Source organism: Parasteatoda tepidariorum, chromosome 3 (genome assembly GCF_982258835.1).
Source record: "Parasteatoda tepidariorum strain Cologne lab strain chromosome 3, Ptep-v5.0, whole genome shotgun sequence".
Classification (NCBI taxonomy): Eukaryota; Metazoa; Arthropoda; class Arachnida; order Araneae; family Theridiidae; genus Parasteatoda; species Parasteatoda tepidariorum.
Genome location: NC_141757.1, coordinates 52,130,465 through 52,149,569, shown reverse-complemented (window position 1 = coordinate 52,149,569; position 19,105 = coordinate 52,130,465). Strand labels below are relative to the sequence as shown.

General features: G+C 29.6%; 2 protein-coding genes across 13 annotated transcripts in view; one reads left to right on the top strand and one right to left on the bottom strand.

The window, feature by feature from the left end:
• Nucleotides 1-15,603, top strand: part of Asator (tau-tubulin kinase asator) — a 137,433-nt gene extending 121,830 nt beyond the window's left edge. For 3 of the 9 annotated variants that reach the window (XM_087159311.1, XM_087159309.1, XM_087159314.1), the window contains exons 8-11: nt 1,917-2,193; nt 3,579-3,998; nt 6,956-9,228; nt 12,441-15,603. In XM_087159311.1, coding sequence (XP_087015437.1) covers nt 1,917-2,193; nt 3,579-3,998; nt 6,956-9,228; nt 12,441-12,516 — 3,046 coding nt within the window. In that variant the 3' untranslated portion in view covers nt 12,517-15,603. Of the gene's footprint in view, nt 1-1,916; nt 2,194-3,578; nt 3,999-6,955; nt 9,233-12,440 lie in introns of all 9 variants that reach the window. The other 6 variants (XM_087159313.1, XM_087159317.1, XM_087159312.1 and 3 more) reach the window with 4 other exon arrangements.
• Nucleotides 1,468-19,105, bottom strand: part of Coq6 (ubiquinone biosynthesis protein COQ6, mitochondrial) — a 37,938-nt gene continuing 20,300 nt past the window's right edge. The window contains exons 12-14 of one of the 4 annotated variants that reach the window (XR_011636540.2): nt 18,968-19,008; nt 9,803-9,848; nt 1,468-2,116 (exon numbers count right to left, since the gene is read on the bottom strand). Coding sequence is in view for 3 of the 4 variants with exons in the window: in XM_071179465.2 (XP_071035566.2) it covers nt 18,979-19,008 (30 nt within the window). In the remaining variant the exon portion in view is untranslated. Of the gene's footprint in view, nt 2,117-9,802; nt 9,849-14,713; nt 15,518-16,723; nt 16,915-18,967; nt 19,009-19,105 lie in introns of those variants that run through there. The other 3 variants (XM_071179465.2, XM_071179460.2, XM_071179456.2) reach the window with 3 other exon arrangements.

The following is a 19,105-nucleotide window of genomic DNA, read 5'->3' as shown; positions in this document are numbered from 1 at the left end:
GGTCTTTCCACGAAGATATAATAGAGTCCAAATAAGGAATAAAGATTGACCTCCTGAAAAATTCTTCTGCGTTTTCAGAAGGCACATTCGATCTAGGAACTTGTCTAGATGCCACTCGAGGTCGATTCATTTCAATGCCTAATTCTTCGCAAATGTGTTCTACTTTCGTGAATATTGCAGTAAACTCTTCAGAATCATTGTTTCGATGAATTTGCAGCATATCTATAAATTTGACTACATAATCAGTTACTTCTTTTAGATCTGTGTTTACTTTTTGCAACTGACTGCGCACAAGTTCAAGTTTGACAAAATAAGTAGCAATAACAAAAAGTGATACAATGTATGCTGGCGTTGTAACAGCTGTTAAAAGTATATTAGCTTTCACTTATGTGTTTTTGTTTGCCGCTTTTTCTGTAAGGCCCTCTAAAGCTTTTATAATTGTAACAAACTTTTCAGAAAATCGTCTGGTTCTCTTGTACTTTTCTTTTTCTCACAGAGTAAAGGGATGTTAAGAATTTCTTTTCGTCGAAGGTACTTTCCCTGAAAAAGCTAATAATTTCCTTTGTTATCCCTATAGTATTCTGTACTTCCTTAACGTGGTTTAAGTCGTTAATCACGAGATTCAATACATGATTGGCAAAATGAAAAAACACAGCTTTAGGAAATTTGTCTCGAATCAATTTTTGAACGCAAATGTAAAATTGAAAATGTTATAACAGAATATTTAAAAAAAAAATTTGGGGGGGGGGGTTAGTTTGTTAGAGGGTTGCACCCTCTTTTATATTATTACATAAACCCCTTGTATGTAAACTTGATCAGAAATACAATGTAATCTATTATATCGATATATCGATGCGGAAGAGTTTATTCTCCATAACTTTTAATTATCGTCAGTCAAGCGATTTCTTTTGATGAGTTTATTCTCCACAAGTTTTAATAATCGTTTTCAAATTTATTTAAAAGAAAAATCAAATTTAAGCAAAGTTTTTTTTTTAAATATTGCAAGAAAAATATTAAATGATTTTGTTTTTAACATATCTTACATATATTCAATAATTTCTAATAATTATTTTTTAATAACAATTTTTAAAAAGTAATCGTTTGCAAATCTATTCAAATAATTTCAAGCGATGTTTGAAAATTAAATTACTAAAATAATGTTAGAAAAATATAAAACTGTTTTTTTTTTTAAATATATTTGTACAAATCCATTGATAAATGTTCAAGAACGTTATTAAATATATAGAATATATCTTTCATTTTAAATTCTAAAAGCTTGCATCGAAATCATTTGTGATTGGAAGACACTTTTCTTGAATAAATAAGGTTGTTATCTTCTTCATTTTAAAATATAAGAGAACTCAGCATTCATACTTTCTGTTAGAAATATCAAGTGATTGCAAAAGTTTGTGCCTGATTTGAAACTAAAATAAAACACAACATATTTTCCTAAAAAAAAGGCTATTCCTTCATCAAAACTGTACTACCTATTATTTTACAAAAGTGCCTCTTAAAATCTGACAGATTTTTTTTTTACTTCTTCTTTGTATGTTCTATAATAAAAGGCGTATGGACAATCTTCATTTAAAATAGACTCTGCTTGTAGTGGTCAGGAAATGATGACGAAAAAATATGATGAAGCTTGTTTTGTCACCCAGGATCCGAACTCTAATTAAAATGTGAGAACTGTACTTGGAAAATGGTAGACATTTTGATTGCAGAATTGTCTCTTTTCAAACACAAAAGCAATTTTAATAATAATTAAATCAGAAATGAAAAAAGAGCGAGAATATGAATTAAATTTATGTTTACACATTCTAACTAAAACTGTAATTTCTTGTTTTGTTGCTTTATATGCATATTAGAGTGTGGTTTTCTGGTAAAAGGTCCTTAATGAACAACCTCTTTTACTTTAGTACTGTCCCACCTGGCACTCACGGCACAGATAATATGTTGGACGACAACATCATGGCTAGCTTTGAGGACCATGGCGAAAACTACAAACTGGACGAATTGGGTGTAAAGCGAGATACGTCTAAAGAGAACATAACTAAAGGTCTGTATCAGGCTGAAATGATCGAAGGTGGTCGAATAGCTGACAACATCCACTCCAAACCTTTGAATGAAAATAATAATAATTACTATGCAAATAACAATGCCTTAAAAGTAGATGAAATAGCAGATAAACTTGAGGTAAATATGATCATATTATATTTTATTAAAAAATGAATTAAATAATCAGTTTATATGTTTGTATTCTATAATGATGAGTTTATTTTTAATGTAAAATTAAGTATTTTTTAAATATAATAAAAATTTCGTTCCGATCGGCATTTTTTACCGTTTTTTAATTACTTAATTAATATATAAACTATTAAATGGTAATCAGTGTTAAGATTTTATCAAAGCATAGAACTGAGATTAAATAAATTTGATTTAATCAAAATTTACTGAAACAATTCAAAGTGCCAAGGCAAAACATCAACTTTTTCCTGTAATATAAATTTAGTCAATACGAATATAGAAATATTCTTCAAAGTAAAAATAAAACATTTAATCTAAATATATAGTATGTCCCAAATAAAACGCAACCCAGAAAAACGAAACATGGAAAACTGAGAAAAGGAATGTTTGTTGAACACAAATTACACGAATTTTATTTTATTATACTACGAGCGTTGAACAGCCAACCCAATTCTGAGTTTACGACTATCAAAGTCCGACTACGTAGCCTTGTAATTTTAAACCCAACCCTGAAGACAAGGGTACAAGTGTATTTTCGCACAAAGTGCTATTTGAATGCAAACGACTGGATAATTTTACAAACTTTTTGAAAAAAAAAAGTGATTTTGAGATAAACCTATTCTAAGTTGTAAGTGTGTACAGTTAAAGCTCCATTTATTTTTAGCATCACCTATTTCAACTGTATTCTGAGAAGGCTAAAGATTGTCCCAAAATTCAAGCAAGGTTTATAGTTTGTGTCATTAGTGTTATGAAATTTTGCCAGCAAAGAAAAGCTGATAGTTCAGGGTTAGAAAAAATAGAACGCCATATGAAAGAATGAATACGTTTTTATTATCGATTTAAGCACCGTTGTATCATTTTTAGTCAAGTAATATGCAGTTTCGGTGTTCAAAGTTAACCGCCCAGATCATATCATATCAGATTTAACGCAGTTGGACTTTGTTCTTTGAAGTCTAAAATTTATGTTTAAAAGCCCACGAACGTGAACTTGAATAAACATTGTAATAGAAAGAGAAGAGAAACATTGTAAAGAACGAAAATAAACATTGTAATAATTAAATTTCGCCACATTAATACAAAACGGGTATTAAAAATTTCGGTAGTAAACAGGTATTAATTAAAAGCGCATTTGCGATACCAAAGCCCTCATTCCTTGCAATTCTTGCAATTAGTTAGCCCTATACTATACACGCTATCAATGAATTAAAAATCCGAAATTTTTAATTCGTTTCTTATTATTGTGTTAATTTTGGGATGGCCTATGTTTATTATTTCCTAACTCTTCAAATTGAAGATGTTCTTTTAATTATGATTACAACTCTTATCTGTTTCAGAAAATGGAGGTTGAAGAAGAAGAGGATGGCAAAGAACACGTGAACGGAGTTGAAGACCCTGGTAATCAACAAGGTACACCAGATACAGATCGTTGCAAGGAATTTGCAAAACTCTGCATCAGTGACCACCCCAGTCTATTCAAGGAAGAATCTGGAGTCGGCAGTAGGGGCACGAGTCCGAGACCCAGGGAAGGTGATGGAGGCAGCAGCCGAGAAGTGTCCTACAGGCATGCAGGAGGAGGGGACGGCGGTAAACAGCCCCTCTCCGTCCTATCTACGACCGAATCAAAATTATTGCGTGAACCTCGAGAACACAGACATCGCCGCTATCATTCCGGTTATAAATCAAGGTACTCTCGAGATATTTCCATTACCCAGATGGCTCTGGCTGAGGATGACAACATATCTGCTTTACAACAGGTATTTTTTTTTCTTCTTTCTTTCTTTAGTTCATTTGTCGTCAATAAGACAGTGATAATTTTCAGTTTACAAGGCTGACGCCCAGAGCGGTTATGCAAAGACAGAATATGTACAGTGCGGAAAAAAAATAAATAAAACGGACCACCCTGAATAACTTTTAATTTAATAATCGAGTCTTCACGTTCTAGTACTCAATCTTAATGGTTCGAGGGGATGACCTCAAGTATGATAACTAATTAGAGCAAACGATATTTTAAGTTACGAAAGCAGGCATAAAAACGTAGAATCTCTGCAGTTCCTGAAAAATCAAATTTTAAGTATACGAATTTTGTAAAATTAAATTTCTCAAGAACTATTGATGGATTTCGTTCAAATTTTATATTTGGCCGTGTGAAGTGACATTCTTTAAAATGTTAAAAATTGTATCCATTACCAAAAAAATTTTTTTATAATTTTATTTCTTGAATTCATTAAATAAAATAACAAGAAATAATAAATATTTACTTAAAGATGTTTCTTGCATTGAATTATTTTTGGATAAACGAACTTTATAACTGTGTTTAAAAATTTCTCCATTCGCTTAAAAGTTCTGAAGATAAGGCGACATACGAAGAAAGTGAAATTAGCATGCGATCCAAACTTTGGATCGCTCTCCTGACCAAATTATAGCGACCATATTTTCCAGATTTAGGCAACCCCAATTTTGGGAGTCAGAAATCTGAATGCGTCGAAAAAACGGTATGCTTATTCAGGTAAAGTACATTTTTGTGTCTGATTTCGTAACTTGTAATATTCTCTGCACTAAGTAATTAGCTTATTTGAGATCAAACACTCAAACCATTAACATTTGAGGCCAAACACTCAAACCATTCTAAAACGCTAGGAGCGAACCATGAGATCAAAAGTTATTCAGTGTGGTTCGTTTGTTTTTATTTTATTTATTCATTTATTATTATTATTTTACACACTGTACAATAAAAAATTTAAGACATGAGAATGAAAGGATATAACCCACATTTTTTCCAGATTAGAGATATATATATTTTTCTGTTAGAGATCTGTAGCTTCTTATAAAAGAGAACGAACATATTGTGACCATCTCTCTTGTCAAAACTTGTATTATTTGAACAGAATGAATGCTTTTGTTTGATCTAATAATTTATTCTGGAGAAGGGAAATTTTTCGAAGATGCGGGTTATCATTTCTTACCCTTCAATTTACTACAATTTCGTGAAATATATATTAGAGCTGAACTATAGCATAAGCAGAAGAATCCCTCTGTAATGAACCTCAGACGCAGAGAACACTCAGTTGTGAGTTTTTTAGTAGTTCTTTCTGAACTCTGATTTAACTAATGTTATTTTATACGCCAATATTGGATAGCTGAAAAATTGGTAGCTCGTTTAAAATGGACTTTTAATTTCAATTCCTCAAAGATTTTTATGGGAGGGAAGGTTTTTTTTCTTTCTTTTTTCTTTTTTTTTCCCCCAACTCAATTTGCAGGAGTTGCGATTGCAAAGGGCATTTCTTTACATTATGTCAAATTTTACTTTTGCATGCTCTTCGCGCTTTTAAACTAGGGCGAAAAGTTGTTAAACGTTAAGAAAAACTAGAGACTATGGCAACTTTTATCTCGGAAGTGTAATTCGCATTAACGATTCTGAAATTGTTTTCCCCTGGAGAAAATGAGAACTTAAAAGTACTGGATTCTTTACTAATTGTTGATACAAAAATTAGTAAACTCTACTTAAAACTAAATTGTAGTTTGTCGAGAAATACTAATTTCTTCCATAGAATGTGAAAAACGATTCACTTTTTTTTAATATTTAATTTATTATATATTTAAGCAGTTAATAATTTATAATCAAATTATGTACTATCGTATTAATTATTTCCAAGAATACTATTGTCACAAATGCTAACTTCAAAGATTTTGGATGTAGTGAAAAAAGTGACCGAATTTAAACTTGCATGAAAGGCTAAGCTTCCACCAAGTGATTAAAAATAATGGAATTATTTAATAAAAATTGTAATAAACATTTACACTTTTTTACTGTTGCACACAATAAAGTAGCATAAAAAGTAATTTCTTTGATATTAATACATGTCAGTGGTTTTTTCTGACATTGTTTCCTCTAAGAAACAGTAGACTTTTTAACTCAATATGAGAGCGATTCTGTCTCTTTGAATTTGAGTGACTTTATATAAAATTCCGATAGTTAATTAACATCTCGCGTTTTTTCTAGAATTATGACAAACAGAAGTTTTTAAGTTGTTCTATTTGTTTCTTCAGGTGAGAATAAGAATTTTGTTGTGCATCCGAATGTGTGTTATAACAATAAACAAATAATTTTATGCGATGTCTGGAAAATCTTGAAAGTATCATAGGTATTGTAAGAACGTCTTTAATAGTGTTAAACAGAGTAAAGCGATTTTTTAAAAATTTTATTACAAATAATGCATATATAGCCAGTATATATATATAATAATATAGGTTGCCTTAATATTGTGGTAAGTTACGCAGTGTTACCAAGAAAATTATTCTATCAATTTTATAACAAATAATTTTGAATGAAAAAAAAATTCTATTTAACACTTTTATAAAGTTACAAATTTGCTTGATATTCAAGTTGCCATCATTATTTTTCTACCTTATCTATAAAGTATTTTAATAAAATAACAATTAGCGAATAAAAGTAAAAACTTAAAAATGTCCCGATTATAACTTCAGAATAAAATAGAATATAGAAAAGATAAATGGAATAGAAGATAAATAATGTGTGTTTTATAAGACAGACTTTTCGGTGCTTTTTTTTTCAAGGTACATATTAAAACCGATTTTCTCAATTCGATTAATTGTCACTTAACATTTTCTTCCAATAAATTAATCATTTCTATCATAGGAATCTTAATTCTTCCACATCATATGTTTAAAAGCCATTTTTCTTTCAACATAGGTAACAAAGGGAGGAGCAGCTGCTGTAACTCTAGCTTCTAAATGGCAGGTATCTTTCGATGATAGCGAAGAGACAGATAATGAAGTTGAGGCAAAAGATAACCTAACGTCCCCAGAGCATCGTCCCGCATTCGCTCAAGATTCCCCCTCCAAATTATCCGGCCCACATGCAGGATCCAATTTCTGGCCATCCGCTCAAGATTCCATTCTCGTAGTCCAAAACCACTCTGGAAGCAAAGGAACTCCTGTGAAAAAAGGTCTACTCACAGACCAGAGATTGGATGAAGCCACTGCGCGAAATAGAATGTTTTGGCGAATGAAAAAACAAAAATGCGTTAGGAGAGTGACTTCTCAACCATTAAAGCAAATTTCTGATCGAATAGCTCCTGTGATTGAAGAAGGTGGTAGAAGGCACTCTGCTCGCGCTGTTTTACTTTCGGACTACATATTGCAGGGACAGCGATCATGGAGCTGCCCTGATTTGAGTTTGGGTCTACTATCTTTGCCCGGGTCACCAATAAAGTACAGTGCATCCGAAATAAATTTTCAGGATATGACGCGAAGTATGGAGAAAATGCAAGACAAAAAGCATGTGCCTTCAAGGCGGCATTCTGCCGAAATCCATTCGAACATTGAAAATTTAAAAGACGCTGACAGCAAAAGATGGTCGGTAGGATCTACGTTTGAAAGAATCACTAAAAAGATGCCAGCAGAAAGAGATGAAAGTGCCCCAAAAGGAGATTCAAAAGGTTCTGAAGAATACAATGTTGAAGGTATTAAATCTGCACCTATTCCGTCAAATGTGAAACCTAAAAGCATCCTCAGGAAATCCGGTTCTGATCAGCCACTCGTGCAAGCTAGTCATAAACCAATAGATACCGAAAAAGTTTTTTGCAATAAGCTAATTGTAACAACTATTGAATGGGAGCCAAATGATAAAATAGGAAACATTGTCAAACACGAAGTAGAGACGCCGACTTTAGAAAAACAATCACCAATGACTCCTATGCTAGATATTGGTCGTCTTCATGTTGATGAGCCGTCAGTTTATTTTGATGCTCCTCAACCAAATGAAGAGGATTCTGACGATCCACGACGAATGCACGACGGTCATAACGGCGAGGAAGAAGACTTCGAAACACCTCCAAAAGACGATTTACACTCGTCTGGAAACATATCAGAACCCCGATTTGAAGACGCTCTTCAATATCGGAAACGATCACCCACTCCTCCAAACAGAGCTGGTATCAAGTATTCCTCAGGTATACGTCGCAAACTAAAAGATGTCGATTTTCACGTTGCTGAAGCTGTTATAGAAGAAGACAAAGAAGGTGGTTCTGCTTCGGACTGCCAATCTCCTAGGAGGCATGATTCTGTGACGCAAACTCACAGAGCAAGCCTGCCCTTTTCACGATCCGGGAGTGGCAACGAGGACATGATGCGTTCAACAATCCCGATTCATACGATGGACACTTGTCGCGAACCCACTCCCGATGACAGTTCGGACAGCTGGAGAGTGCCTAAGGGTGGATCTGAAGACAGCCAACGGATGCTTCTGCTTAGGAAGAGGCGCCCACGTTCCATGATCGAAGGTAATCGCTATGCTGATTATACATCTAAGAAATATCCCAGTGGTGATAAAATACAAAGGCAAGGTGGAATGACGCCAATGGTGTCATCTCGAGGGGGTTTGAAACAAAGAACGGCTTCCTCTGAAATGGTTGATTCAGCCAGAGGAAGCATGCAGAGTTCAAGGAGTGCATCGAGTTCGAGGGAAGAATCCGATTACGTTGAGCCAAATAATAAAGTTCCGATTGCCATGAAACGGAGTGACTTTTTCTCGCGCAGCATCAGTTGGGATGCCAAATTTCGAAAAGAACGCTCACCCAATTCTCGAGGTAAATCTTCCGAAGAGAAACACGTGCGAGCTGAAACAAACGATTGGCGTGGGAGGCACCCACGCAGACGTCACAGAGCTGGACTGACTGGGGGTGGAGAATCCCGAATTCCCAGACCCAAAAGTCGTATAGTGCAACAGGTAGAGCAGTTGAATCACGAGTTCCAGCAGGAAGTGCTTCAGAGGTGTCCACCTTCTCGGCCTGGCAGTGGCAGACAAGGTGAATCTCAAGGCAAATCTCCTGTGTCTTCTTCCCTTCCTACCCTTCAGAATGATTCAAGTATGAGTGCTGTACATCAAGAGCTGCCCAGGAACTGCAAGAGTGAAGTGTTGATTCCTCGGTTTAAACAAGAAGGTGCTTGTTATATACCACCGAGGTAGGTAAGATGTAACTTCAACTTATAAATCTTAATTATAATAATTGTCAGAGCTTATACTTTTTGACACATTTAATGTTAATGACAGTTTTATTCTAATTCAAGTATAAAAGAAGTTAATATTTTGACGGTTAATTTTACTGATAACTTGCTGACATTCATAAAGCGAAACAATAAGTATGCTTAAATATACTACAAAAAATCTGCATCTTTTAAAAGTTTTTTGTCCCTAGCTTATTTTATTTATTTTTAGCTGAATTCAATGGTGCAATTGAATTTCCAAAATAATTTTTGAATAATTTTAAGGGAATAGCAACAAATAAATGATTGACACATAAGTTATATTAATGTCAATTACGGTACTTTTAATTATTCATTTTAAAAAAATGATTTTGGAGATTCAGTTGTATTGAATTCAACTAAAAGAAAAAAATTTATAAACCAAGGCTAAAAATTCTTCTTAAAGATGCATATTTTGCTTAGTATATTACAATATACTTATTGTTTTTCTTTGTCTGTATAATAATTTTAAACTAAAATAATTGTTTTAAAATGATTAATCATATATACGTACTAGTTTTCATTTCTTCAAACTCTTTATTTTCTCGAAATACATCGCTCTAAAAAAATGCATTCTAAGGTTATATCTATTATGATAATAAACTAAATATTTGAGCTCTGCTATTTACAAAAAACTCTATAATTTTCTTTAAACAACAGTTCAATGTTTACATCTTTTTTTTTACGTAAGTTGTAAAAAAGATCCAAAATATTTTCATTCAATGCATATCTATACGTGTATACAGGGTGTTTCGAAACTCATGAACGAAAATTTAAGGGATGATGAAAAACATTCAAATAAGCAACATTCTTTCACCATAGGCGAAGAGCGATGAATTACTAGGAGATATCTGTTATTGTCACATGAAAGGTACTAAATTAATTTTAATGTTTGGTGAAATTAAAAGAAACTGTTCAAAATAGTTGTTATGCAGGCGTTACTTCCATGACGTAGCGAGCTGTGTACGTCATTTAATTTACTTAAAATTAATTTAGTACCTTTCATGTGACAATGACAACAACAACTCTTTTGAACAGTTTCTTTTAATTTCACCAAACATTAAAATTAATTTAGTACCTCTTCTATCAGTTTAGTGTTCATTATTTCATGTGACAATAACGGATTCCTCCTAGCGATTTATCGCTTGCTCTCTTCTAGTGCATCGTATGGTAAAAATTGCTAATTTAGATATTTTTTAATCATTCCTTAACTATAAACTTCCTTATCTTTGCCTATGAATTTCGAAACACCTTGTATTTATGTAGTATACAAGGTAAACATAAATAAGTTGGCCAAAAAATATCTTACAGACCAAAAAATACCTATACAGCCAAAAGTAAGAGCATGTATTAAATAAAAATAAATAAAAAAACACTATTAGTATTTTTATTTTCACCAATATTCGATGTGGCTGGCCATTGCATGCTTTATGACGTCATGAAAGTTTTCTGATCTCCGAATTTTGACTATCAATTCACCATGAAAATATGTCACAATATTAAAACTAACTGAGGAAAAGAAATAAGCATTTATTTACATGCCCTTTGTATTAGTGAATAAGTTTTCTTACTTCATTTGGTCTATGAATTGAGAAGTAGATCTTAATATGTTGATTAATTGGCGCAGGTGAAAATACGAAATTAAATTACGAAATCACACAAAAAACTAACTTTCTCTGAATAAATCAACTTTTTACTACAGATTCCGATTTTTGACACCCTAAGTATGGGAGGGGAGTTAGCGGAATATTATGACGCCTGTAGCAGAAATCCTCCTGCACGGAAATTAGATTATTACAGCATCTACAGATTTCTTTCATCTAATTTTTTCCTTTTATTTTTAAAAAGGAAATAGACAAATGGGAGAAAATCGCTGAGATTCCTTTTTTTCAAGGAAAAAAAACATCTCTTAACTTGTTTTTAATAAAAAATTAAAAAGCTGAATTAAGAAGAGCAAAAAGAAAAAGAAAAGGTGAATAATTTTTTTTTCTGTTACTTCTTACAGGCTTAACTGTAAAGGGATTTCTTTCTCTCTCTTTTTTTTTTTGTGTGAGTAGTCAGTAAGAAATAGATGCATTTATTTAGAGAAAGTACGTTTCTATGTCTAATTTCGTAACAGAAAATATCGTCAGCACAAATGAGTTAATATATTTATGGTTAAAACCATGAACCAAGCGATTATATCTAAGTACGATATTACAGGGTGTTCGATAATAACCACCTTTGATCCAAATTTTTAGAACCCTCTTCAGAAATGAAGTCAAAACAGTATACATATTACGGGTTGTAAAAAAATATTTAAGCAAGGAAAAATCAAAAACCGTTTAGAAATTGAATGAATCGTAACTCAGGAAGGCTAGACCGTCGAATCACTATGGAGAAAAGGGGGATGATTCATTTTACCCTCTTCCCTAGTGATTAAAAAGCCTTTTTTTTTTCCGTTCAGGCTCAAACCTTTGACTCAAAATTAGAACTTTTATAAAACATATTTTTCATACTTTGTTTTTATTATTTTGTATTAATTTAGGTGAAAATTAGTGTAAAACATTATATTTAGCATTTTAATAATTTATGGTTATGAAATACAACATCAAATACTGGTGTATAATAAATCAATAAACTCGTCTTAACACGGATCACTTCCAAACTATATTTTTTCAAATTTGTATTTATTTGTATCTATGAGAAACAGTTATTCATCCTTAAAATTTCTTTAATTTACAGAATCAGTTATTGAATTTCCAAATATAAATGAACAAAAGAAATTTTTAAATAACTTTTTTTTTTGATTTTATAACAAATATGATTCCGATAATCTAACAAAAATTTTTAAGTGACTATTAAACCGTTTTTTTTTTACAATTCAAAAATACCAAATTATATTTTTGCTTGTAATTAGAGAGTTGGAAAAATTATATATAAAAGGGACACTGGTTGTCCCATTTGCATTAAAGTCTTAAATATTAATTTGAGACCCCTAATACGTCTATACCTTTTTTTTCTTCACTTTTGGAAATATATATATATTAGGGGCGGCCATTATGTAGTGGATAGTTTACATGAATTTTTGTTAAAACTTAATTAGTGAATTAATGTTAACTTTAGCATTCATTTACAATTGGTATATTATTGTTATATCATCATGATTTCAGAGAGATTTCCTCCACGTTTCAGGCGACGAAGATATCGCCCTCTGACACCCAAAGACTTACCAATGACTGGAAGTGAATCGTCATGAATAATTTAATGACTATTTATAGAAACGTCTTCACATGTGGTGGTGAGCTGCAATTCTAACAGGGTAAACAAGGACATCTCCCCAAGTCACCAGCTTGAACAGAAACTGTGTCGAGAGTTTTGTTGTTTGCAAGATCTAGTCACTCTAATAGGCTACTTTTAGGTATTATAATTCAAACTTCCAAGATACAAAGTGGAATAACTTTTTTCGTCAGACTTGAGCCTTCTCTATTTCAATTATACCCTCTCAAGCACTTACCCTGCTAAGAATATCCATGCCACACACACACACACATTAACTGTAATCCACAATGCTTTGCATTCGCCATTTTGATTTGTGAAGCTTTTCTTTATCTTTGATTGGTTCATAAATAAATTAGTTCCTCCAATAAAAGAACTCGAAGAGAAGACTTTTGCTGCTATCATCGGGAATACCTTTGGTATCTCCAAACTGTGATCAACTGTTATTGATTTGCTGTACTAGAGTGGAGCATTTAATTTTATGTACATTGAATGAAAATAATTGTATTTTTAATCTAGTGGAAGTATATGATTGTGATTCTATTTCTCAACTGTGCTATAGCTACAAGCCAAAAATAGTTTTTTATGGTGCAAATAAATTTAAAATTATTATTTTTTTTAAAAATTTGGGTCCAAATAGTGTTGGCAGAACAGTAAATTTACCAAACCATACTTTTTTATTTTTAACTTCATGCTATTAATAGAATTGTTTGATGAAGTACTCTAATTTTTTTTTCAATCTATAAAGACATACTTGCACTACATATTTTGCTAAAACATTTTATTTCAGTTTGAAAATGGCAATTTAATTTTATAAGTCAGATTATTTTTCAAATGTTTTAAAAACGTGAACCTCATGATATGCAACATTGCAATTGGCATTAAAACCAAAATCCAAAATTTAACTGGTATCGTACATAAAAACATGGATCTAAACATATATTTGAATACTATTTATAATATTAATTGTAGAATTTATACAAGTATTACATACTTTAAAAAAAAAAAAAAATTATGACAAGAAAAATATTATTTCATTTTAAATTTATTTTCAGTGCTAAAATTGACATTTTAATATTAGTTCATTTAATTTTAATTCTGGCATCAAATGTGTTGACAAAATGTTGAGTGCCCACATTTTTCAAAACTTTTTAAAAAATTAGTTGCTTTTATTTGTAAAATTAAACTGAATATTTTCAAATAAAATGTTTGAACAAAAACAAAGCACGCCTATGTTTTAACACACAGTAGAAAAAGTGGAGTGCAAAATTTATTTAAATAGCATGAAATTTAAATATGTGAACACTTTGATATGCTTACTGCTTTGCCAGTATTATTTAGACCCGTTAAGAATAAACTGCCTAAATAAAATCAAATTGATGTAACAATAGCAAACGGGTAATCTAGTCAATCATCTACTTAAATAACGCCAATTTTATGTTTGTGCTTTTTAACATATACTATAAATTTATTGTTTTAAAGAAAAAGTAAATAAGTAGTTTAAAAGATCAGGTGTTTTATATATTGTTTTTAATATTATATGCCCTGTATTGTTTTCCTTATCCTTGCTATCAAAACTTTAAAAAATGTGAGTTACGTAATTTGAGTTTAGTTGGTTGGTTATAAAATAATTTTTTTTGTTTTTTTGGCAAATTTTTGCTATTTGTAAACATTATTTATGCAATATGTATGGAAATTGGCAAGCGTGATACAATTATTTTACTGCACCAAAACTTACAAAAAATAAAAATTATACAGTCAGCTTTGTACAATTAGAATTGTCATTTAGGAATTTGGAACTATGGCTTAAATATTTTAAAGGATAAAAGCAAAAATATCGGTGAAAATACATTTTAAAAAAAGCTTTATTATTTTGCTTGAATTTATGAACATTTTGTTACACATGGAGCTTTATATTTTATTTCACAACAAAGTATTTATTAAAGCGTTTTTATTTTTACATTTACTTGTTTCAGTATAAAATATTATTAAGTTTTATGTCTGTTACTTGAACTATAATGTGAAATCTGCAAATAGTTATTTTTTTGTCCACTGTTTTCAATGTTTTTTGTAAATATTGGCAGTTAAAAGCGATTAACATTGAAAAAAAACATGTTCCAAAAAAAATTATACTTTATTTATATATATTTTCAATATTTCAAATTAATCATTTTAACATAGCCAACGTTATAATCAGTAAAACAATTAACTTTTGAAACATTTTAAAATCTATTTATCAACTTGAAAATAGGTTTTAGAATAAAGCTATCCTGAATTAACATGAAATTGCAATTTAAAAATAATCATTTATTTAATAAGAATAATGCAAGTCTAAACATATAACTGATCAAATATAAATAATTGGTTATCTAATAAAGAAAATACATAAAATTATGCTTCTTTCAATTAGTAAATTAACAATTCACTATGCAAATTTTTAGACTCTTAAAAATGTTTCATGATTTGAAAAGCAAAAATTTAAATTAGTTACTTTTGCAATAGCTTGAAATGTAATTAGTAATTCGAAAATAGTTATAGAATTAAAACTATCTTCAATTGGCAAAAATATACAAATTTAAAAATAATAATAATGCTAGTTTAAAAACATATAAGGTATTATTATTAAATAATTGGCTATTTTATAAATGAAACACAAAGAAATGCTTATTTAATTTCCATGCTGATTAATTTATTATACCATTTAAATGTTTGAAAACTAAAATATATTACATACCCAAACATTTGCAAGATGTAGATAGTAACAAAATATTTTTTTTCAAACTTAAATTATTGTTGGTGTCTAAACATTGGAAACCAAATCATATGGATATATTTTGTTAATTACAAACTTTTGAAATTTATAATGAAATATTTGTAATTGATTTCAATAAACTTTCTTGCAAAGATATTATAGTATGAAGATTGCTATAGTATCTTAGAAATCAAATTAGGCCAAGTCATTGTAAAGAATCTGTAAAAAAAAAATATTTCTTGTCAATTACACTTTGTGCATAAGACAGTGTGATCGTCTGTTTTATAAAAATATTTAAATCCTAAGTTTATTGTATTTATTTTCTATGTAAGAACATAAACTATTGCACATAGGAAAGTAAGAATTTTACAGCTTAGATAATTTATGTATATTACAAAAATGTATTTTTTAATTTCTGAAAATCTTGCTGCCAGAAAATTAAATTATAAAACAAAGCGATTATAAAATAAAATCAGGTTATTTAAACCTTATTAGTAGAAAAATACTAGATCAACTATATACATATATGTAAGTATTTATTCTGTAAAGTAAGCTCAATTTAATGAAATCTTTTTAAAGGATTTATATTTAGTTTTATTTAACATTATAACTGACTGAATTTTTATGACACTTAATATTTTCTTTAACCCGTTGTTTTTCCTTCTGAAAATCCAGTATTTTCTTGTCAAAAAAGCTGATAAAAAATTTATGTTCAAATAAGTGGAAGTTTAAATGAAAATGCTTGGTCTGTTGTTGATTAAAATATGAATTTCATTTTTTGCAACATTTTTAATTTTTTATAACTTGTTTCTCATAGTCTCAAATGTTTATGCTTTATGGTGTAATTTGATTCAGACATTTTCTATTAATTATATAATAATCAATTTTTATATCAAATAAATTGACATGAATAGGTTTAATTAGTTTTTTTTTTGTTGCTAGAACTATTACTAAAACAAGCTACTTTTAACCTCTGTTTGATCTAATAATAGAAATTCGCCCATAGTTTGGAAAGGAAAAATATTACATCCAATCATTATATAAATGTTTGAAATCTATACATATAGGGTGTTTTTTATACATTAATTGTAAAAAAGATGATAAAATGCTAAAGGCGTATAAAAGATTTATAAGAAAAATATTAAATTAACGAAGATAAAAAATGCTATGTCAGACTCGTAAATTGGAGAAAATCGCTTCAACTCTAAATATAATTTATAATAATAGTTAAAAAAAATTGGGGATTTATTTAGAATGTTTGAAAAGTTGTTATTAGGACATACATTTTTGCTTGTAAAAAATTAACAGCAATTCAAAAAATTATTAATAGTAGGCACCGAAATAGATTTTCCACTAATCATGTAAAATAAATTTAAATCCAATATTGTTAGCTTAAAAAAAAAGGTGAAGAGAGAAAAAGTAAGCTTTACAATTTTATTTAAATTTTATTATTCAAATTCAACAATCTTTTTTTAAAACATTATTTATCACATAAAACAGGAATAAATAAATTCAGCAAAAGAAAAGTAAACAATAGAATCCTTTTAATACTAATATTAACATATTTACAACCAGACTGGCTATTGGCTAACATAAAATATCCCAGAGATTTCAATCTGAAACGAGTTAATGAAAAAGAAATTTTATTTCAGCATAAAAATGAACAGCATAAAGAATATATCTAAGTGAGATTTTAAAAAAGTCCTAGCAAGCGATTACTGGTGTAGGGCCATAATTTTTTAGATAGCGTACTAATAAATAAGAGATTATTAAATTATATTTAAATTATATTTAAAGGAAAATTATATTTAAAGGAAAATTAATTATTAATTATATTAATTATTAATATATTTAATATCTAATTATATTTATTAATCATTAAATTATATTTAAAGGAAAGATTTTTAACTGTTCTATATCTTAGGATAAGAATGAAAGGATTTTCGGAACATGCTTTTTTTTTTTTTTTAGCACCTGCAAAAGGGAGACTGAAATCCGCTCTCTTATGTGTTTCAATTTGTTATTACTTATATAACCTATTTTTTTATGCTGCATTTAAAAGTGCCATCTTGTCTTCATCTGCTTGCAGTTGTATTTGCCACACATTTCTATACCTTCTTTTTCTTCTGCTATCAGAAAGGATAGTAAAATGTGAGTTATTATCTCCCTTGACATTTTTAACATAGATTCATTATTTCTGCCTTTTGCTCACTTCTTCTTTCATGATAATAATATTTGCTCTCGTAAATAAGAAATTGATTCATTTTTTATAGACCAAAAGATTTTGAGGACTTTTCTAATGTTTCTGTTTGGTATAGTATTTCTAATTTTCATCCAGATTGAAAGGAAACTGCCCAGTTAAAATATAATTATGAATTACTTACGCACATGTATTTTAGTAACGAAAAAAAGAAAGCAAAAAGAAATTGTACATGTATCCAAACAATAATTTGTACTTTGGGATTATCCTGTCGACCATTTTCGCCAAACCCGATATTATCGCCAAATAATTTATAATATTATATATGGTTAGATTCAAGAATAATTCAATGTGTAAAAAAAAAATAGCGGTTTTTACTTCTTTTATTAACTATTTTTACACTTACATTTTTTTGTTATTATTATTTTATTGTTATTATTCTTTGATAAATTTAATGTGTTTAGAATGTTTATTTTTGGAAATTGCTTTCATTATGATGGCGCTAAAGGATTTGTGCATTTTTGCGAGCATTGACAGGTCGACGGGATAATCCCAAAGTACCCAATAACTACACATTTAAAAAAATTATACAGCTATACATGTATCTCTGACCTACTTCACTTTAATTATGAAAAACTCAAAGAAATTCAACTGAAATTTAATTTAATAAATATAGTTTAGTACAAAAAATGTTTTTTTCAGTTTTAAGAGAGTTGTTAATTATTGGTATTTTATTTTTGTCTAGGTTGTAATCTTTAACAATTAATGTAGCAAATTGATATAATCAGCTCATAACAGTAACCTATGAGAAGAACCTTTTCCCCCACAAAGCAAACTTTTTTTTTATAAATTTACTTAAGAAACAAATTGAAGCAAGTAAAGTCATATATTATAATGTTACAACATAAAAATAATTACCAAGTCTTACCTTTTTTTTAAATAAAAAAAAGAAAAGGTTTTTACTTCTATCAAGTAGTCTATTTGCAACACAAAACTAAGTTTTCAATAATTATGTACTGTAAGCAGTTGTATAACTAACTGTTTCTTCATATTATTTCAAAGAGCAAATATTAAATCTTAAAAACACTGCTTATTTCCATATTCGTCAGCAATAGATAAAAATATTTTAGTAAAATAAATCGGTAAATAGGTGGTTTCTCATCTAGGAGAATTACTTAAGATAAGAAAATAAAAACATCATTGACAAAAAAGAAACTAAATGTGCCATGAGGTCTAAGCATAGAACTCTGGAATCAGTAAACAATAATATATATTTGAATAAAAAAGTTTCATGGGATCACATTTCAACACTGTTAAATCATTTAAGTTGAGCATCCGTGTTTTCTGTTTAATACATGTATTTTCTTGGATAAAATATAATATGCAGGCCAATAAAACATGCACAATTAAACAACTGCAATAAAACATCAGCATAATAAAACAATAATGCAAAACTGAAAAACACTCACCACAATTTCTTTCATGATGAAGCTTGTTTAATCATTATATTCTGAAGTAGAAAAGGATTGGTTTAGTTTTTTAAAATAGAAAAGTTAGAATCTTTTCTAATTGAAGTTGCAAATAGTAATAATAATTGTACAGAAAAA